Here is a 22,686-nt window from a genome sequence, read left to right as displayed (position 1 = left end):
TGCAACTCCTTATTGTTCATGTCATGTATAGTTTAGGATCGTTGTCAAATTTGGAAACATATCTTCAAAGTTTCCTTACTATACAGATTGCAAGGCATTTGAAGTTTTCTCCTACCGTGAATAAGCCTAAATACCTTTGCATTTTAATCGACAACCCTCATTAACTCCTTTGTTGTTGATGTCTTCCCTACAGTGGTGTCAGATGACAAAAGTCACATAATTTAGTAACCAGTGTGATGTTCTTTGCTGAAGGGAAAACAGTCTGTGAATTGGGGAGTGCAACGACTCACTAGCATTGGAGCACTCTTCCCAAGGGCTTTTGGACAAGAGCAGGTTTTATAGAATGTTAGAAAAGGCAACATGGAAACAAGGCATGATTGGCTAGGAGGTCAGTGATTTTCTTATGAGGCTAAGGGGTCCTATTTTCTGGGGTAAGGTAAGCTAGTGAAAGTTGAGTTGGAGAATTGTGGCGGGACAGTGAGGCATTTCCCGTAAATGCAGGGTGACTTAGGTTTAGAGTTTTGACGTGGGCTGGGCCACTGGGGCGGCACCATTTTGTGAGTCCTGGTGTATGAATTAACTTGATCAGTGGTGTATTGTAGGTTTTTATATGCCTTTTAACTGGGAGAATTTTGTCGAGAATAGCTTCTGGTTCTGTACATCTCAGACTTTAACTGTGTTTCTTCTCCATCACTCTCATAATCCAGTGCTAGATTCAATGATACTCAACCTTATCCCAGTAACACTTCATGATGCCTTATTGTGTTGTCCTTTGTTATAGGGGCCCAGGCCAAGAGCTTCGAAGAATAGTGGGAAAAGGGGAGCCCCAGTAATATATTTGTGTGACATATTAGTAGGAAGCAGGAATATTCCTGGAAGCCATTGGGGGGGAGGCAGAAACTTTACCATTCTGGGTTCTTCTGGCTGATGTAGTAATCAAATCGACATAAGACAGATTAACAAGAGAAAATAAGCAAATTTAATTATATGTGCATGTATGGGAACACCACATGCACGAGAGGGTCAGAGACCCCACGTGCACAAGAGGGTCAGGGGGAAGAAGTTAAAAGGAGATGTAGGTGGCACTCTGAGCTAGGGATGAGGTGAGGTGCCTGGGGCCTCAAAAGGGAGGGAGGTCATTCAGATGTTTAGTAGTTAGAAGTTTACCCTGCCTCACAGATAGGTCATACGAAGTTATTTCTGATGATACCATTTTGGGCAAGATCCCTAATTTAAGTTCTTTAAGGGGGAGATAAACATTTCCCTTAAGCCCACAGTGTCTTGGTTGCTTTCAGCTCAAACTAATCCACAGGCCAAAGGGGCACACTTTAAGGAAGACTGTTCTGAACCCTTTCCACATCCTTGTACCGGGGCAGCCTGTAACAATTCTACTCAGAAAGTACAGTGGACACATCAGTGTTTCCCACCGATGCAAAGCAAATGCACTCTGAAATCAGCTTCCCTTCAGCTAGTCAATCTAGTGTCACTGAGAAGAGGGGAGCATAGTGGAGTCTAGGAGTGGGAAGAGACAACACTCGACAGATTGTGGTTGGTGGAGGAGGAAAAATAATTTTCACTCAGCCCTTCTGAGTTTTCTGCTGAGAGCCCTGAAATAAAAGATGAACAGGAGAAAACCAAATAGAAGTTTATTAGCATGTATATCTGGGGAAAAGTTTCCTTCAGCTGAAAATATTCAGTGTGCCAGGGTATCATATTTTGAGGTCCCATGTCCTGAACCCCATCAGCTCTGTGGTTAATCCTTCTGTGACCACACTCCTTCCGTCTCTCATCCACCCTGTTGCTGCCATCCTAAATGATCCTTCCTTCTGTCTCTCTGCCTTCCACCCGCCCTGCGCCAGACTGAAGGACTGGTTCCCACTGCCTGTCTCATCTGGGGGGATGTGTTCCCAGTACCCTGGGCTGAAGTTCTGCATGCATTTCCCACAGTGCCATTGTTACATTGTGCCTGAGGGTCCTGGTCCAGTACAGGTTAACTGAACCTTTTCAAACAGCTACCCTGGGCTCTTTGCCAAGATGTATAAATAGCTTTGTTTTCATGGGAAAATGTGTTTAAAGTTCTGAACAACGAATCCACACATGAACTGTTCTATAAATTGGGGAATGTCGACATGAATTCCTGAGGCGTAAAAGAAGGACACACAAGTCCGGCTGTTCTTGGTCATGTTTGGCCGATTTGTTTGTAGCTGTGCTCCACTGATGCAGATGGAGTTTGCCACTCACCTCAGGGGTGGACTGTTCACTCATTTTCCGCACCCCCCCATTCAGAAGTATTGTTGGAAACTGAAAACAGATTATACGTTTTCAACATCATCCTCATTTTTTAAAGACCAATTGTTTCTACTGTTGGAAGAGCTAGCCCTATTTAAATCATCTTCCTTTCCGAGCCATTAGGACTTAACAAAGAGCACTCATCTCTTATGATGTGGCTGTTTTCCCCCCACACGTGTGTGGTCCGAGGGGAATTATGCAGGTCATTTTACTTCTAGGTTGGAAAGGTGGAGAAACTAAACATAAGCCTAAATGAGAATGAAAATGCCAGTTCCTTTTTCACAGACTCCTAGAGCGTATGTTCCTGGTCATCATTTCGTAGGTGATGAGTCTGAGGCTTGGATACCCTGGAGCCCAGTGGGAGAGTTGGGGCTAGAACGCAGGTTTCTAGGTGCCCAGCACTGGCATTGAGACTTCTGAGGCTAAGCCAGAATATAGAAATTAGAAAGATGATTCCCTGCTTCTGGATCTCTTGCTATTTTGTAATATATTTTAAATATTTTTTATTCATAAGGCAATTAGGGTGTTAAGACCCTTGCCTCATAAGATCATAATACTGAAAAATGTGATGGTAGAGGATGTGGATGCCCAAATGCTAAATAAAAAGTGATTCAGTCAGAAAAAAAAGCCAACATTGCTTTAATACCTTAACATATTTTAGGGAGAATTCATATAACTCATGGGCAGGAATGACATAAAATTAAATTTTAAGGTTTAAGAGTACATAAGCAATATAATAATTTATTCATACTTTTCACCCATACTCTATATAACCACAGTGTAATAATTCCCACTGACTTCAAAAGAAGCTCGATTTGTGCACTTAGGAAGTAAGACAGAAATGTGATAAAAAATCCTGGTAATTTTGAATTATAGTGCTCTTTGCAAATAAGTTATTTCCTATGCATTTGCTTTATGTAAACCAATAAGCAATAGAGCACAGCTTTCTTTAAACTAATAGACTTCTACTTAATGAGGTTTGAGTATGTTGTTACCGTTAGAGCAACTAGGTAGAAAGTATTCCTGCTGTACAGCACGTAAGTGAAGGGCCGCTGGGGGTGAGCACAGCAGTGTTTTCCCTTTGTAGTGAAAGTGCTTTGAAGAGTACAAAACAAGAATAGTTAGTTCAGCCACAGGACTTCAAACTGGAGAGAACTAACTGACTTAGTGCTGGCTTGGAAATTTATTTTGCCTGCTGTCCCTTTGTGGGACTTTCTTTGTTGGAAGCATAGTACAGGCCCTGGCTGAACCTGCACAAAACATGGAATTTGCAGGGCCAGAGAATGGTGTGTCCCCAGGGTTTTTTTTTAGGAGCTTTGAGTAATGGTGTGTGGCAACTTCAGCGGGCTTGCTCCTTGCCTGTTTTGTAGTAGGGGTCCATCAAGTGGCAACACTGGGAACTGAAGCTGCTGTTGTAGCACTCCCTCTTCTGCCATGCACGGCTGAGAAACATTTTTGCCTTTTTGTTTAGAGGAATGAGGCTGCTTTGGATCAAGAGTTATAGAGAAGCGATGAAATGACAGTAATGAGGTCGAAGACAAGTCTGGCAATTGGATCCTTAAGCACCCATTATGTTTGTCATCCTCTTAAATCCAGCATTCTCAGATGGAGAATTAAAAGTCAATTTAAAGCCCTTTGCTTTCCTTGAAAAAAACTTGAATTCAGTCTTTCAAAAAGTCAGGTGATTTCCTCATTTGCAGTAATAGTAATTGTGGCCTTTCCTGTAGGATATAGTGCTGATTTGGCTGATGGTTACAGTCAAGAAACTTTGACCAGATACCTGCCACATCCATATCCAGGGTGGTATGCCCAGGGATAGGCATTATGCGAGTCTCTGCCCTCAAAGCCTTGCAGAATAGCTTAGGAGATGAGAAGGAGTGAAAATGAACAATGTGACAAATCCCAAATGCAGGGGCATGGATGTCAGGTGCAGGGCTGTTGCAAGGGTGTTTATTGTGCAAGAAGACTGGGACTTGAGCCTTCAGGGGAAGGGAGACCTCAGTGTGAAGGCATAAGAGCTGAGGAGTGGGCCAGCGTGCGTGGGACGTGGGGGCAAGAAGGGCCTGAGGGCCTGTTCAGGAAATAGTGAGAGGGGTTAGAGTTGAGATGAAGATTAGATTGTGAAGAACTCAAATGAGAGTTTGACTGGTTACCCTTCTATAAGAATGGGCCACAGTAAGACGGTAAATACGGAAGAATTCATCTTTGGCTGTATATGAGGCAGTTTTAATGCTTTTTCCCTTCACTTAGGAAGTACTAAGCAATTAAGTGTGTGAACTGAAGGATTTTGGAAGAGTTGATCTTTAAGGTTTCTTCTGTTTACACTGTATAATTTTGTGAAATTAAACATAACTCTTCTAGAAGGAAAGCTTTGCAAGGAGACTTTTAAAATTAAGTTTAATGATATTAATTTCAGAGGGAACAGTTGGCTCAGAAACTTCACTAGCAATTTTTAAGATCTAAAGAGTAACAACCAGCCTTTCAAGATTGAGAGAAAAAAATGAAATGGAACTACGGTTAAGACTATAGGCAGAATACCTTTCCAAGCTCTGGTGTACTTGCTAGAGACAGGTGACAAAGTTCTCTGTACTTTATAGCAGCCAAGTCAAAAGAGGAACCCACAACTAGCAGTTATACAATCTGTAGTGACAAATAGGAGTAGCCATGCTGCTATTTGTCTCAGAAAAAAAATGTTTTTCTGTATGTGCTCATAGTAAAGAGAATTCTCTCAACAATCTTTCTTAGCTAATGTATCCAGTAGCAAACGGTCACCATAATGTCCCTCAGCCTATATTGGTAGCATAACACCAAATGCAGTTATGTACAAGCAGTGGTCTGGGGACCTGAGACTGGGCACCCTAAGGCAGGCAACTCACTGGAGCTCTGGTGTAAGTCAAGAATAAAATTTAGTGAGAGCACGTAAAGCAGTGACTATTGAGATTCTGTTTTGGGTCACATGTGCCTTTGGGAAATTGGTAATAGGCCCGGGCCCCTCTCCTGCCCAGTGCATACACACATAATCACACCAGATTTTGTGTGTTATTTCAGTCTGTTCACGGTGTCACAGAGTTCACCCCTCACGCCTTTCACCCTCACGCCTCCATATACTTCCTGACGTGCACCCTTGGGCTAGAGTTGCGGGAGGACTGCAGCAGTGAAACACGGTAAAAACCTGGAGTGCAGCAAGGATGTTCGAGCAGATAAAACAGAGTCATCTGGTTTAAGAGGCACCAACGTGAGGCTGAGATTGATTTCTATTTATGAAAGTCGATGAGCTTGACGGGACAAATATTAACAAAAGATGTTTATTGCGCTTTGGCAGGAATGTGGTCAGGAATGTGATTTTTCTTAGAGAGCAACTAAATCTACTTTAACGTGTTAAAAAGGATCCCAGAGTGCACTATTACAGAGAAAAAATGTGAGGCAGGTGTTACCAAGAACCGTCTGAGCTTCTTTAAAAAATACAGTGTTGGTATTTTTGGCATTTGGTATTCTTAGTAGAGTTCATAGAATGTCTTAACTTTAAGCACTTACAGCTTATTGGTGAATTTAAAATAAAAATCATTGTGTAATAGAATCTTGGGAAGCTGAATGATTTTATTTGCTTTTGGGATTGTTTATCTTTGAGCCAGTTGCATGTTGAAAACATCTTGTTTATGTTGGCTTAAGCTATACTGGCTTAATATTTTCATTAATTGTTTCTTTTGCATTGCAGTGTTTTGATCTTGGGTGCTTCAGGTGGCGTTGGTACTTTTGCCATACAGGTAAACAATTTTTTTCCTTTAATTTTGAAAAGTGATTTATCCATGCTGTTCCAGGGCTTCTTGTAGCAGAAGTAATTACATAAATGTAAAAATAATAAGACTGGTGGTGGTGGTGGTGATGATGATAGCTTAAGACTTATTTTGAGCCACATGTTGTATGCTAACACTTTATAAACATTAGCTATTTAACCCTGCTAATTTTTTTGAGATAACATTGGTTAATAACACACTAAGTTTCAGGTGTGCAACATTATAATTTAGTACCTATATGCACTGTAGTGTGCTCATCACTGAAAGTCTAGTTTCCATCCATCACCACGTATCTGGCCCTGTTGACCCATTTCACCCTCCTGCCCCTTCCCTTCTGGGCATCACTGTTCTGTTGTCCCCATCTGTGAGTTTGCTTTTGTTTGGTTCTTTTTTGTTTGATATTGCACATGTGAGTGAAACAATACAGTTTTTGTCCTTTTTTTGTCTGACTTGTTTCACTTAGCAAAATACCTTCAAGATCCATCCATGTTGTTACAAGTGGCAGTATTTTGTCATTTTTTATGGCTGAGTAGTATTGCATGGTACATATATGCAAATTCAATGTATATTTTTATTCTGTTGTTTTTGTTATTTTTGTTACTGAGTTGTGTGAGTTCTTTATATAGTTTGGATATTAACTTTATTTTTAATCCTCACCTGAAGATATGTTTATTGATTTGGGGAGCAGAGGGAGACGGGGGGGGAGAGAGACAGAGAAACAGTGACGGGAGAGAGAAGCATTGATTGGTTCCCTCCTGTATGCTCCCTGACCAGGAACTGATGCCACAACACAGGATGTGCCCGGACAGGAAATTGAACCCACAGCCTTTTTAAGTGTATGGAATGATGCTCCAACCAACTGAGCCACTGGCCAGGGTGGATATTAACTTACCAGAAATATAATTTGCAAATATTTCTCCCATTCAGTTACTTGCTTTTTTTTGTTTTATTGATAGTTTTCATTGCTGTGCAGAAGCTTTGTTATTTGATGTAGTCCCATTTGTTTATCTTTGTTTTTGTTTCCCTTGTCATTAGAGTCAAATCCACAAAAATATCACTAAGATCAGTGTCCAGAAGCTCAACACCTATGTTTTCTTCTACGTATTTTATGGTTTCAGGACTTTATATTTAAGTCTTTACTCCACCTTTGAGCTAATTTTTGTGTACGGTGTAAGATAGTGGTCTAATTATATTATTTTGCATGGGGCTATCCAGTTTTCTCAGCACCATTTATTGAAGAGGCTTTTCTTTCTCCATTGTACAAGCATATTTTTGGCTCCTTTGTCATACATTAGTTGTCCACACATGTGTGGGTTGATTTTGGGGCTCTCAGTTCTGTTCCATTGGTCTGTGTGTTTGTTTTTCTGCTGGTACTTTACTGTTTTGTTTTGTTTTTAATTACTATAGCTTTATTGTATAGTTTGCAACTGGGGGATCTGATACCTCCAGGTGTGTTCTTTTCCTCAGGATTGCTTTGGCTTTTAGGGGTCTGTTGTGGTTCCACACAAACGGTAGGATTTTTTTGTTCTATTTCTGTGGAAAATGCCACTGGGATTTTGATAAGGGCTGCATGGAATGGTAGATTGCTTTAGAGAATATGGAACTTAAACAATGTTAATTCTAATCCATGAGATGGACTATCTCTCTATTTATCTGTGCCATCTTCAGTTTCTTTAAAAAATAAGGCAGTTTTTGATCTTGTTAATAGAAAGATTATTATATTCATAAATTTGTAAATTAACATAAATTATTTTTTCTTAAAAGCTGAGGGAAAGGTAAGTTTAGTAAGTTCACTGTAATTTCAGCTTCCTCTTCTAAGAAGCAAATTTTCTAATGAGAAGGAAGCGTTCATCTTTCCAGGGGTTAACATATGAGTTTCTTTGTGGACGTCCTGTATAGGAAATCCACATGGGGATCTCCTATGTGAAAGGCTTTGGGGAGGAAGATCATGGGCAGTGCAGATGGGTGGGAGTTTGCATTTGGTAGAAATTGGTAAGTTGATACTAAAATGTATATAGAGGGTCATAGCCAAATACTGTAATGTTGACAGTACTCTCCTAAAGTGATCTACAAATTCAATATAATCCTATCAAAATGATGGCTGTTTATTTTGCATAAATGGATAAACTGATCCTGAAATGTATATGAAATTGCAAGGGACCCCAAAATTGCCAATCTTGAAAAAGGACAAAATGGAAGACACACATCTTGATTTTAAAACTGGCTACAAAAGTGCTCTAATCAAAACAATGTAGTACTGGCATAAGGATAGAGATAAGTAGAATAGAATTGAACATCCAGAAATAAATCAATACCTGTGTGGTTAATTGATTTTTTACTGAGGTGGCAAGGCCATTAAAAGGGGGAAACAGTAGTCTTTTCAGTGAATGGCGCTGGGATAACCACATGCAAAAGAATAATCGGACCCCTTTCTCACATCATATTTGAAAACTAACAAACTGGGTCAAAGATCTATTGTAAGAGCCCAAACCATAAAACTCTTAAAAGAAAACATAGGAATAAATCATCATGGATTTGGCAACAGAATCTTAAATATGATACCAAAAGCACAAGCAGTGGAAGAAAAAAATAGATAATTGAACTTCATTAGAATTAATTTTTGTACATCAAGGGACATTATTAAGAAAGTAAAAAGACAATACACAAAACAGAAGCAAATATTTGCAAATTGTTTCTCTAAATAGGGTATAGTGTCGAGAATATGTGCAGACCTCTTACAACTCAACAACAAAAAGACAGCCCAATTAAATAATTAGAAATGACTGGAATAGACATTTCCTTAAAGGAATGCAAATGGCCAGTAAGCCCATGGAAAGGTGTTCAACATCACTGGTCATTAGGGAAGTGCAGATGAGAGCTGCAGTGAGGTATCACTTCACACGTACTAGAGTGGCTTTTAAGAAAAACAGAAAATAGCCCTGGCTGGCATAGCTCAGTGGATTGAGCACGGGCTGTGAACCAAAGTGTCGCAGATTCGATTCCCAGTCAGGGTACATGCCTGGGTTGCAGGCCATGACCCCCAGCAACCACAGATTGATGTTTCTCTCTCTCTCTCTCTTTCTCCCTCCCTTCCCTCTCTAAAAATAAATAAATAAAATCTTAAAAAAAAGAAAAACAGAAAATAAGGTTGTCAAGGATGTAGAGAAATTGAAATTTGTGTATTGCTAGTGGTAATGTCAAATGGTGCAGCTGCTATGGAAAACAGCTTTGCAGTTTTTTAAAAATGTTAAACATAAATTAACGTATGACCTGGAAATTCCATTCCTAAGTATATACCTAAAAGAAATGAAAATACATATTCAAACAAAAACTTGCACACAGGTGTTCATAGCAGCATCAACATTCATAATAGCCAAAAAGTGAAAGCGGCCCTAGTGTCTATCATCTGATGAATGGATGCACAGAATGTGTGTGCACCGTAGCATATTATTCAGCCATAAAAAGGGATGAAGTTCTGATGCGTGATACAACATGGATAAACCTTCAAAACATTTTGCCAAGTGAAAGACTCGAGACACAAAAGGTCACATTTTGTATGATTCCATTTATATCATATCCAGAAGAGGCAAATCTATCGAGACAGGAAGCAGATCAGTGGTTGCCAGGGGCTGAGGGAGGAGGGAATGGGGAGTGACTACTTGATAGGCATGGGTTTATTTTGGGGGTGAAGAAGATGTTCTGGAAATAGACAGTGTTGCTGGTTGCCACAGCATTGTCAGTGTGCAAAAAGCCACTGAATTGTATACTTTAAAATTGTTAAAATGATGAATTTTGTGTTGTGTGAATTATACCTCAAAACAGAAAAATCAAACAGTGCCCTGAGCCCCCAGAATAGGACGGCACCTAATGGCCCTTACCGTGGTGGGCAGCTGTTCACTGGCTGGCTCCTGGGGGTGGGGGCTTGATGGAGTCTCCCTTACTTAGTATGAGGTGAGAGGCCCCTTCCCCAATATGGGCTACTGGGCATACTCAGAGGCTCTGCCACATTGCTTTCCAGGAGGGAGAAATGGAGTCCTAATGCTCCTCCCCATACCCTGCTTCAGACCTCTTGAGGACCCAGATAGTGCTGGAGTTTCCTGTCCATCTGCTTCCTGAACTGGGGAAGTGGGGAGCACTCCTAGGAGATGCACACTTTGACTTCTTTTTAATTCACCATTAGAAACTGCTATGGTCTGAATATTTGTGTCCCTCCAAAATTCATATGTTGAAGTTTTGATGCCCAATGTGATGGCTTTAGGAAGCAGGACCTTTGGGAGGTTATTAGGTCATGCAGGCAGAGCCTTCATGAATGAGATGAACACCCTTATATGTAAAAGGGGCCCAGCAGAGCCCCCTAGCCCCTCCACCAGGTGAGGACACAGAGCAGGTGCTGCCCATGAAGCAGGAAGAAGACTCTCTGCAGAAAGCACCCTTGCTGATGCCTTGATCTCAGATGTTAAGCCTCCAGAATTATGAGAAATATACTTCTGTTGTTTATAAGCCACCCAGTCTGTGGAATGTTTTTATAGAAGCCTGAATAGGCAAAGACAGATACCCAGTGCCTACTCCAGAGATTGTTAATAAATGTGGGTTAATGAAGAAGTAAATGGAAGAAAGAAAAAAGGGGCGGGTGGAGTAGGAGGAAAAGAGAAATGTCAAAAACCCTGTTGGATAGAGTTTAAATTGGTACAACCACATAGGAAAATCATTATATTCACCAACTGAATCTAAATATAAGTTGCCTTATGACTTGTTAGTTCATTTTGTTCATTAGATTTCACATATGAGTGAAATCATATAGTATTTGTCTTTCTCTGACTGGCTTATATCATTAAGCATATTGCTCTCCAGGTCCATCCCTGGTGTTGCAAAGGGTAAGAGTTCCTTCTTTTTCACTGTACAGTATAGCATTCCACTGTCCAAGGTACCACAGTTTTTTCATCCGCTCATCCACTGATGGACACTTGCGCTGCTTCCAAATCTTGGTGATTGTAAAGAATGCTGCAGTGAACATAGGGGTGAATATATTCTTTTGAATTAGTGTTTTGGGTTTCTTTGGGTAAATTGACAGAAATGGGATTGCTGGGTCCAAAGGCAGGTACATATTTAATTTTTTGAGGTAGCTCCATACTGCTTTCCACTAACATTGACAAGGGTTCCCTTTACTCCACATCCTGGCCACACTGGCCATTTGTGGATTTATTGATGATGGCCATTCTGACAGGCATGAGATGATATCTCACTGTGGTTTTAATTTGCATTCCTTTGATGATTAGTGATGCTGAGCATCTTTTCATGTGTCTGTTGGCCATCTGCATGTCCTCTTTGGAGAAGTGTCCAGTCAAGTCCTTTGACCATTTTTTAAAATGAACTAATAAACAATATAAAGACAAACTCATAGAGAGCAAGCTGACAGCTGTCGGTGGTGGGAGAGAGAGGGGGTTTGTGTTGGGGGTCCTGGAGGGATTGAGCAGAAAAGAAAAAAAAGAAAAAATGCTCATAGACATGGACTACAGTGTGGTGATTGCCAGGAGGAGGGGAGTGGGGCAAGTGGAGAAGGGGCAATAAATGGTGATGGAAGGAGACTTGACTGGGGGTGGTGAACACACAGCACAGTGTACAGAGGATGTGTTATGGAACTGTGCGCCTGACACCTGTATGATTTTGTTAACCAGTGTCACCCCAGTAATTTCAATGAAAAGGAAAAATAATTGCCTTATGGCAACCCACAATTCCACTCTTAGAGATACATGCTGTAGATATGAATATACATGCATACTCACCAAAAGATGTTATCAGAGTTAATACATATATTATCCCTAACGGGAAACAACTCAGTGTCCACCAGCAGTAAAATAGATAAGTAAATTGTGATACAGTTTACATTGGAATGTTGCACAGTCATGAAAACAAAGTATAGTCCCTCACAATGAAGTAGATGAATCTCACAAGCAGAATGTTAGTGAGAGAAGTCAGATACAAAAGAATACAACCGAATGATATTCAGGAATAGGTGAAACTGAACAATAGTGTTTAAGGATGCCTACCTAGATAGCAGGACTTTAAAAAAAGGATTTATGAAAGTCCTGATAGTGGTTATTACAAAACACAGGTCTGTTCTGTGTCCGTGAACCTTTGCAGCTTGCATTAAGGAAGCTCAGGAAATCGACACTCTGGGCAGGGTGGAGAAAACAGCTGGTCTCTATGACCTGTAACTATCAGCACAAACATTTCTTGGTGAACTTCAAGTAACTGTTCTCAAATTAGGCTGATAATGGCCCATTTTAATTCTGTGAAATTGTCATAGAAAAGAATTATGGCAATTTTGGAGTAGGATGCTTTCTGGATCCTTAATCCTGAATAATTTACTTTTTCTTAAATTTAAGTCTAATTACTCCTTATTTAAAAAATATAAGACATTCTCATTTTATATTTTGGGAATACATAGTTGGGGTTTTTTTTACTTCAAAGGTAATCCATTTTTGAAAATAAATGGCTACATTTTCTTCATTTCCTTTTAAAAGCGCCTTTTCATTTATCACCTATTACTGAGAGCTGATTGCTTTGGCGTAACTGTCTGACCAAAGACTATACTAACTTATTGGAGATGCAAATGAAGAAATGTTGCATTTTTATGTTCTGAATATGTTTGAAATTGTTGTTTTCTGAGGACATGTGATTGGGTAGGGGGCACTTACCTCTGGCATCATTAAAAGCACTAACATTGAGGCTCCCAGCTCCTGTCTTTTCTAATGCCGGCGAGGCATCGATCGCTTCTCTAATGGGAGTGGTTATGACTTCATGACAACACAACTGGCTGTCTCGTCCAGGGAAAGTGAGATCTATTTCTTGGAATTTTTTAAGTGAGCCAAAGTTGAGTCATTTTTACTAATCTGACAGATGGCTTCCTGTAGTTCTTGTTAAGACAAAGCACGCAGAGTTCTCTAGAGATCAGGCTGATATGTGTACATGTGGTACCAGCTATTTAAAAAAAATTCAGTCCATTTTCTACTTTCCCCTCCTCACCTTTTTTGACAGGTGATGAAAGCATGGGATGCTCATGTGACAGCAGTTTGCTCTCAGGATGCCAGTGAACTTGTAAAGAAGCTTGGGGCGGATGACGTAATTGATTACAAATCAGGAAATGTGGAAGAGCAGTTAAAATCTTTGAAACCGTATGTATCGGAACAGTGTCACACGGGGAAGGTGGGGGTGGGACATTGCTAATGCAAGCCTGGGGTGGTTTGGCGCTGCTGTGGTCATGCCGGGATCTAGGGAAACACGCCGTTTCATTTGAAGTCATTTAGGTTGGTTTTAATTCCAGATGTCAGTACTGCACAGTAACACAATGAGATAGGTGCTGATGGAGATATTTTGCTTATGTGATCTTTTGCCAGTTTTTAAGTTAACTTCTATTGCTGGTTTGTAACAGGTCTGAAGGCAAAACTGGAAGCGTTTTCCTTTTGGTGGCATCTGTCACCACAGGAAGAACTTAGAGCGGCACATGAAAATTTACAATTAGCACTAAACACTCTTGGTGTTTTGGCTTAATGAGGGCTTCACAGAAACAAAGGCAACTTGAGTATCGGTAGTGGGAGCCTTGGGAAGGTTCTGGTGCGTTTCAGCACCAAGCTATGGTTTTGCCTAATGTACCAACAGGAGCAGATTTAGGGGTTCTCTCAGGCCCCCGTCGACCTGACTGTGGCCGGGACTGAAAGAGAGGGCGGTGCTTACTGATCTGGTCTTCATCGGGCCAGGACAAAGCTGAAGCTGAGAGCATAATCTAGGACAGTGATTTTGACCCTTTTTCATCTCATGGCCCACATAAACTAAATGCTAAAATTCTGCAGCACTCCAAAAATGTATTATGTTTTTTGCTGATCTGACAAAAAATAGGTGTAATTTTGATTCATTCACAGCAGATGGCTATTGTTGTGTTGGCTGTTGTCATTTTTTCATTTGACAATCTAAGGGAAAAGAGTCAGTGCCCCTGACTCAATAGTCAGGTATTGCGTGTTTTAAAATTCTCGCGGCACACCAGTGTGCCTGCCGTGGCATACTGGCTGAAAATTGCTGATCTGGGAGTATTTGGAAAACTGTTACTGCTTTTTCAAAGGCTTTTCTCTTTTTGATTATATTTCAGAAATCAGTTGTTCTTACCCACTTTGTGTAGGAGTATATTTTCATGACTTCTAGATAGTGGTAGTTTTGGTTGATCTCCTACCTTCTTCTGCCTGTAGGAATAGCAGTAAGAGGTTGAGGTCAAGGCCAACCCATGCCCCTCTGTCTATCCTAAGTTTTACCCATGTCTGGAGTAGGTCACCAGGGAACAGAGAACCTGACAAACGGAAGGCTGCAGCACTCAGAGTAGCCTTGCATGCCTGTGCTGCACTTCGCTCCTCCACTCCCCTGGCGAGTGGTCTCACTCCTTCGGCGTGCTCTGTTCCAGTAGAGGGACCGCACTAGCTCACAGGTGCAGGCCATTACTTTTTTTTTTGATGGCTTCAGTTAAAATCGATCTTTGTAACTTCTACCTAGAGTTTGGCCTCTGAATCCACCTAGAATAAATTTGTTCCTCCTAAATCACAGTTTTTTGGATTTGAATCTTAGAATCTTATAGCAGGAAAGGGCTTTGAAATTCTTAAGTCCTACCATGTCACATTACAGCTGAGAAAGTCAGTGGTAGAGGGTTTGTAGGTTTTGCGTGCTCAAGGTCATGCCATTGAACCCTTGGTGGGAGAGCTGTGTCCACAGCCTGGTCTCTGGACCTTTCTTCCAGATGGTGCCTGTTCTGTTGTACCAGGTTGCCCTTAAAATCTGGGAACGGGGTAGAAAATTAAAAGCAGAAACTTTAGAAACTTAAACTCATAAAATGAATTTTTTATTTTTTCTAATGGAAAGAATAGTCTTCTAGTAAGGCCGTTCTCCTGCACGCATATCCTTCCATTGTTATTTGCCCTTCTTCCGTTTAGTCTCATGAAAGACTCAGTATCCAGAAAGGTTGTCAGAGCTGGTTTCAGAAGCTTTGATGGTTGACTTAATCCAGATGAATTTAGAAGAGAAAATAGATTTACCAAAAAGGAATTTATCTATCAATTTGTTTAATTTATAAGCATGTATTTTCTAAATAGATCGTTGCTTCTGTTTTAAAAAGCATTTTAAAAGCTTCATTGATTTTTTTCTCCTTTAGGGAGAATGTAGTGATTATAGGAGTTTTAGATTAGATTTAAGGAGTTGAATACCTGTCACTTCCTGTGGATTCTGTTATGACTGGGTTTTCTTGGCAGTTAGAGCAGAACTGAAGACTGAGAGCAGGCTACTGATTTCTCTTTGTACGTTGTCCTGATGCCATGCATGAAACAAACAAAACTAGAACTTTCTCGATGAAGAGGGTGCTTCTATTAAGCAGTTCTGAACTGTTAGAGAGATTAAAGGAAAATAATTCTTGGGGGTGAAAACCTTATATACTTGTCAGTCCAGTATTTGTGTGCACTAAAGACTACTTTGACTTGTATTGAATGGATAGCTTTGTAGTTTCCTATAAAGCTTGAGTCAGGGTTTCTCAACCTTGGCAACCTTAGTTTCTCAAGTGCTGACTTTTGGGGCTGGGTTGTTTTTGTTGTGAGACGCGGTTCTGTGCACTGTAGGGTGGATGTTTGTTGTCATCCCTGGCCTCGGGATGCTAGTGGCCTCTTCTCACTGCCTTCTATAGTCATGACAACTAAACATGTCTCTAGACATTACCTGATATGTCCCCTGGAAAATGCAATTTTATGACAAAAAGTCAGTCACATTTGACTTATCTTGGAGAAAAGCCAGAGCCCCCATGAGTGGGTGTGCCCCTTGCTGGATGGCCCAGCAGAGCTTAGTCGGTGAGCTGTCACTGGAAGAGACCCTGTGGCTGACTGGTGATGGGAGTGAAGGGGTGGGGGTGGGGGGGTTGGAGCCCTGGGTGGAGATCGACAAGGATATTTTGATTTGATTCTTTCTCTCCAGGTTTGATTTTATCCTTGATAATGTTGGTGGAGCCACTGAAACATGGGCCCTGAATTTACTCAAGAAATGGTCCGGAGCCACATATGTGACTTTAGTGACTCCTTTTCTCCTGAACATGGACCGACTGGGCATCGCGGACGGCATGCTGCAGACGGGCGTCACCGTGGGCTCTAAGACATTAAAGGTAGGGACTAGAGCCTTGGTTTGTGAGAGCAAGCAGGTGCCTCACGCTTCTGGAAATTGGTTTCCACCTCGCCAGTGTCTTTCAGCTTGGGGGCTGCAAGCATGCACTACCAACCAGCATGGGCTCTGGAGTCACCCAGGGGTTCAAATTCTGGCCTCATTTGGTAGTTGTGTAATCCCTTGCAGGTCAAAGTCACTAAACCCCAATGTCTTTCCCTGTAAAATGGGGCTGATAGGATATCCACCTCACTTCACGTTGTAAGGATTAAATGAGGAAATCCATTCGAAGAACTTGGCACAATATGTAGTACATAACAAACCCCTATTAAACATTAGCCTTTCTCATTGCCGTCTGATACATCTGCTTTTCTCTTGCCTATACCCGATGGCCTTCTCTCTTCACCAGTGGTAACACGTACAGTCTCATACAGGAAGGTGAAAACTTGAAGACAATGCGCAGCTGAGTGTTTCTGTGTTGTTAGGATTGGAATATGCCAGTGCTTCCCAGACTGGGGCCTTCAGACCTGTAGAAGTCCGTGGGCAATTTTTGAATTTCAGAAACTTGAAGGAAATTGTATCCTTACTTGAGTGAGACTACAGAGACTAGTAGTACCCTTACGCTTTTTCTGGGATTGTGCTGACCTGTCCTTACACTGCTTATCCCACGTGCATTGGAAACTCTAGCTATTGATGGCGTTCTGGGAGTTCCAGAGACTCCTTAGTCAGCCTGACTATGACCTTTACCAGAACCGTGAGGCACTCCGACACCCCAGCCAAGCACACCCAGTGTGTGGTGGACCCTGGAGACTGGCATAGATCGGGGCTGGCCTTCGTTACAGGACTGATGAAGCGGGCAGAGGCTCATATAATTTCACGGTGTACACTGTTGGTAATTATAGATCATTGGCTTAAAATCTGAATTAGTGATAAAATGGAGTAAGTGACACAAAAAATGAAAGTAAACTCTATTCAATTAACTAGACAAAATGCTTTAGACCCGAGGAAAAGGCAGTAGAAAGCCCTTTACAGTGAGAAGTTGTGGGTCAGTGTGTCAAGCCTGCCACCACTGACCCATAGTTGTGAGACAACTAGCTTGATAATTATCTTTTTTTTTATTCTAGGAATTAATTGGGGACCTTTTGGGGAGTTAAATTTAGGACTTTGGTCTCTCAAATTCTGTGTACGAACTAAGCACTTAGCAGTAGTGAAGAAGAGTTAGGATAGAGGAGGCCACTACTGTTCTCAGGGCCATGCGGGGCAGCAGAGGTGACCACACAGCGCTGTGCTCCGGGCTGCCTTATTTTCAGGATCCACACGGCAGCCAGGAACAGGGCCCACAGGGTGCTCTGTGGTAGAGAAAAGAACCTTAAACTGTCCTTTGTCTCTTCTTTCCCTTTTCACAAAATCCAGGCTTTCCAAGAGCTTTAAAATATAAGTTTAAGTGTTCTGTAAGATTTTACAGTTTGTACTCCAGTGAGACCACTTACAGTGGAACCGTCGGAGCCGTCCTCGGAGAGTGTAACAGGCACAGCTCTCTTCATTCGCCCTCCCCCCACCTGAAAGATGATCGTGGTAATCTCATGTGAAAACCTTTTAAGTAGTTTCTGATGTCTTTCTGAGAATGTGCACAGTTAAAGCCTTATTGTAGTGCTCCAGGCTCTCCTGCCTGCTTTGGCTCTCTCTCTCCTGTAATGGCCTGGAAAAAATACACAGATCCCTTAGAGAAAAATATAAAAATTCTGTTATTGCAGACCAAAAGTTTCACTTTACAGAGCAACTGCTGTAAAGAAATATAGATGTGGTGGTTGTGATTATTATTGTTCCATCTTTAAAAACCTAAACAACCTAAACGATTACGAGAATGTCCTAATTGCAGTTTATAAGGCGAAATTTTAGCAGGAAGTACATGAGCAGGTCTGCAATTGTAATTAACTAGGCCCCCTCTAAGCTTGGGACAGTCTCAGTGCTTCAAACTGTATTGTTGGTTGTTTTTTTTTTTTTTGGTTTTTTTTTTTTGCTTTTCTTTTTTTAGTTATCCAGGCCAGTGTTTTCCAACCTCTTTTATGCTCTGACACACATAGAAAACGATAGTATTATTGAGGGTGCTCTGGGTCAAGAGCAAACTACCTGCCAACCAGGCTTTGCCTTGCTACCCCGAGGGCTGATGGGAATCCAGGTCTCAACATGCCTATTCTAGAGTAAGCTTGGTTTGCACCTGTGGCCTTGGGATAATTACTGATGGTGACCCCTTTAATTTTCACAATTGTTCCAGGTCAGACAATAAACTACAGGGTCACTCAGTAAGTGATTCTTGGCATGCCATTGCGAAGCTCTGCCTAGACAATAGCTTGGTTTAGTCTTTTATTCTAGTCTTAAACTCTGATTTGATATTGTCCCAACCCATCCTCAGTAAGCGTTACAGTTAACGCCAAATAAATATTTATGCATACTTTTCACGTGTCAGGTGCTTTACATACCTTCTCATGCAATTCTTCCAGCAAGCCTGTGTGCTAGCTGTGGTACCACCATCCTGCAGGCCAGGAAACAGGCTGAAAGAAGCAGCGTGACCTAAATAACACGGCTCTAGAGTGCCTGAGCTCGAGCAGCAGCGAGCAGCGGGGGCGTTCCCTTGCACCTGCTGGCTTCGAGCCATCGCAGTAGCTTACGTCATGCTGAGGGTGGGGAGGGGGAGCTTAGGGAGCAGAAGGCTGCACTGTCCCTGCAGTTGCGGGCAGGTGCAGGGAGGAAGGCAGCATGGTCCTGGCTGCCTCTGGAAAGCTCGCACCTGACGAAATGTGTTTGGTCAGGTCGTTAAGGTGTTGTGGAGAAACTAGTAATAATAAGTAATAAGAATTCAAAGTAGGTATGGCAGTGGAGTGGTCATGAACCACCTTGTTCTAAGGGGACATTTTGTCCCCTAATAAGTTGGGTGGCTTCAGACTTGCTGTAATGATAGGGAAAGACCCAGCCCTGATACATAAAAAATTCTATACTTTGTTTTGCCTTTAAAACTTACTACTATCAGAGCCAGAAAAAAAATTGTGATTGGATTTATCTAATGTCATATTTTGGTGCCTTATTGCCCCCCAAAGAATTCTTGAATTAGGTAAAAAGCTGTTTTCTGGTGCCTCTGGGCTTTCTTCAAACTTTCGTAGAGAAGGCCTGGGGGCCTCAGCCCTGACCCCTCACAGGGAAATTGAGAGGGTACGAATATCCAGACTGTCATTTTAAGGAGAGCGTCCGGTGCCTGCTTGCTTGTCAGTCACAAACTGGTGAAGAAGCCTGAGTTCACGTGGGTGTTTCTTGGTTCACTCATTCACTGAACATTTGTGCAGCACCCACTCCCCATCAGCCACTGTGCTGCGGTGCCGTGCCCGCAACGCATCGTGGTAGCAGCGGTGGGGAATCAGTTTGTCTGTCCTAGTCACCCGGAAACTACTTCTGTCTGGATTGGCATTTAGTCAGGTGTTTTCCTTTCCTATATGTGACATGCCTTCTTTTCTTTTTCTTTGTAGCATTTCTGGCAAGGAGTCCATTATCGCTGGGCCTTTTTCATGGCCAATGGTGCATACCTAGATGACATTGCACAACTGGTGGACAAGGGAAAGGTAAGTGCAGCCCATTGTATTGCTAGAGGGTTCCTTGTCATGTCGGTGACCTGCCCAGCAAGCCTGGTCAGTGGGGATTCTGCAGAGGTAGGTTCAAGCAACATACATGCTGCCTCACATGGCCAAGTTTAAGTGCTTCGCTTTTGTTTCTGTCTCCATGGGAATCATAGGCATAGACTGCTGCGTCTGAAAAGAGCTTACACCGTCCAGTGTAACCCTGTTGGTTTGTAGATGGCGAGGCAGGCCCAGAGAGGTTATGTGATTTTTCCCATGGACAGTTTGCTGGTGGTCAGCAGAGCTGGGATCTATAGCTGGATTGCTTATATTTTGGTGACGGTCCTGGAAAGAAGGCCCCTTGAAGGCAGCCTGCACAGAGGTGGGGGCATGCTTGTGAGTTTACAATAAGACTGTCCCCGGAGCTTCTTCAGTCCGCAGATGACACTGCTCTGGAGGTGAGCAGATTTCCAAGTGGGCAAGGAGACCAAACACTGTGGAATCTAAACTCCACCAGAACTGGACTAGAAGTCAGGGCCCGGGTCCTCTGGTCCCTAATAAAATCAAGGGTGTAATAAAATCAAGGGCCAATAAGTGGTCTGCCAGAGAGGGTCAAAGGGCAGGACGTGGGTGAGGATGGGTGGAGACTTTGCGGGGACACCTGGTTGGTTTTCTGACTCCTCCTGTCTGGCCTGCAGTGGGCGTTGTGGGGGAGGATGGCAGCTTATAGTCCGGTCATATCGTGTCTTGTGTGGAAAGGCCTGTCAGGGCTGTTGAGGGTTGAAAGGCTCCTTGGCTACTCCCCATTTATTTGGGTTCTTACATGTTCTTAATGGCCCCTCTATTCCATCTCTGGAGGATAACCCAGAAGGAGAGCTCATATTTTTGTGCTGATATTTATGACTTTATTGAGAAATTATATGGAATTACAAGGTGGAGAACCCTGTCCACCCAGAGGGTTGCATTAGGGCGTAGATAAATCCTGCTCATTTCACAGAGAGAAAACGGGCTCAAAGAGATAACGGGACACTCTCTGTGCAGGCTGGGACCAGAGCTGTACTCCTGACTCCTGGTCCTGTGCTGCTGCTGCTTCTCCAGCCACATTCTTAGTGCTTAAGACTCATCTTGGACTTCACCTTACGTTGTCTTTTCCTCATCATGTTACAATGAGCAGGGACAGGGATGGAGCAGGGACAGGGATGGAGCAGGGCCAGCATTACCACCGCCTGATCCATGCTAAGTCACTTGCAAAGAATGTTTTGAGATGGGCTTGCATCCATTGGCACCTGCCCCTTGCTGGCCCATTTCATCTTTCCATTTCAGTTTTGGAATGGAACATTTTTTAGGAACTACTGCTTTTTGTGCATTTAGTTTTTTTTTTTTTATTTTATTATAGCCAAGCAACTAACTATATGATAGTAAAGACCTACTACCCTTTTCCAGATTTGTTGGTTCCAAATTTGCATGCCTTTCCTTGGACTTCTGAGTCCTGATGTGTACGAGGTAGGCAGGACTCAGCCTTATGACTGTGTAGGTGCCTCTTTGTAGGATTCTTCCCACATTCCCACATGGGATGCTTACTTTATTTCTAGGAGGAATGGAACAAACTGTTGTCACATCACTTGGCCCACAGATCTACACAGCGCTCATGTGGTTGGAGCCCCATTATTAGGGAGGTCCCTGTCCTGCTGAAGCCCCCACACAATCCTGCTTGTCCTGATACCAGCCGCAGGCTGCTGACATGCTTACCACTGCTGTTTTGTATTCAAAATACTGTCTCTTTCTCTCTACCTGGAAACTGTTATTTAGGAAACAGAGAAGAGAGGCAACTTGTGTATATGTACCTATTGAAATTGGCCAATAACTGGGAGGATGACTAAAAAAGGACACGGTAGAAATAAAGATGCCCTTGAAGTATGCTCAAATGAGGGGGAGTGAGGAAATGTTCTTTCAGCCTTCTTCTGACGAGGGCTGTTTGCACTAGGGAGTAACTTCTGACAGGGAAGGGCTGTGGGACTGTGGAAGTTGACATGTGACGTCGGATGTCACGATGAGGTCATCTTCCTGTGGTGCATCCTGCTGCTTTGTGGGTGCAATAGGTCATTGCCTGCCTGCACCTGGAAACTGGAAAGGATCGAGTGACAGGTCTACTTACAGGTCGTGTGGTTCCTAAACACTGTGAACGTGGACAAGGCATCACATTCTTCCATGCTTCGGCTGAGTGATGGTAACTCTCATTAGCAGGTATCTGATACAGGAGCTATAGTTGTTTTTTGAAACTGGAAGCCATGAACCAAAAGAGCCTACTCTTTTAAATTACTTTAAGTTTTTAAATAGATACACATTGACAAAGTTCAACATTTAAAAGGTAGGAAAATAATTTCAAGAAATCCTCCTCTGATTGCTGTCCCCCAGTCACCGAGGCTCTCCCTGTCAGACACAGCCAGTGTTACCAGTTTCCCGGGTGCTCCCGAGGCGTCCTGTGAGTGCGCAGGCTGGGACAGAGTGGTCGGTCGTGAGCGCACTGAGTATGATGGGCTGCTGCCAAAATCGTGCCTTGTGCCTGCAGTTTATTGCCATGTTTTGCTAACACCGTAAACATTTCCTGTTTTTATACTATTTAGCAATTGATGGGAGTGGGAGGGCCATAGCAAATAATATATTTGGGCCAAACATATGACATTGGCTAGTACAGTCAGAGATTAAAAATGGGAAAAGCTAGCACGGATCTAGTTTACTGTCCTCACCTCCCTCTACTCCCCATCCTGCCCTATTTGGGAGATCGAGGCTCTAAAGGATTAAATCCCATGTTCAAGGTCACA

General features: G+C 42.4%; 1 protein-coding gene across 4 annotated transcripts in view; it reads left to right on the top strand.

Annotated features, from left to right (window-relative positions):
* RTN4IP1 (reticulon 4 interacting protein 1) overlaps positions 1-22,686 on the top strand; it is a 44,234-nt gene that overhangs the window by 13,525 nt on the left and 8,023 nt on the right. For all 4 annotated transcript variants that reach the window (XM_045843755.1, XM_045843756.1, XM_045843752.1 and 1 more), the window contains exons 5-8: positions 6,005-6,053; positions 13,122-13,258; positions 16,080-16,263; positions 19,778-19,870. In XM_045843755.1, coding sequence (XP_045699711.1) covers positions 6,005-6,053; positions 13,122-13,258; positions 16,080-16,263; positions 19,778-19,870 — 463 coding nt within the window. The remainder of the gene's footprint in view (positions 1-6,004; positions 6,054-13,121; positions 13,259-16,079; positions 16,264-19,777; positions 19,871-22,686) is intronic.

Source organism: Phyllostomus hastatus, unplaced genomic scaffold (genome assembly GCF_019186645.2).
Source record: "Phyllostomus hastatus isolate PE091 unplaced genomic scaffold, TTU_PhHast_1.1 phas_contig_40, whole genome shotgun sequence".
Classification (NCBI taxonomy): Eukaryota; Metazoa; Chordata; class Mammalia; order Chiroptera; family Phyllostomidae; genus Phyllostomus; species Phyllostomus hastatus.
Note: the sequence above shows the minus strand (reverse complement) of the source record. Positions and strands in the feature narration are given on the sequence as shown.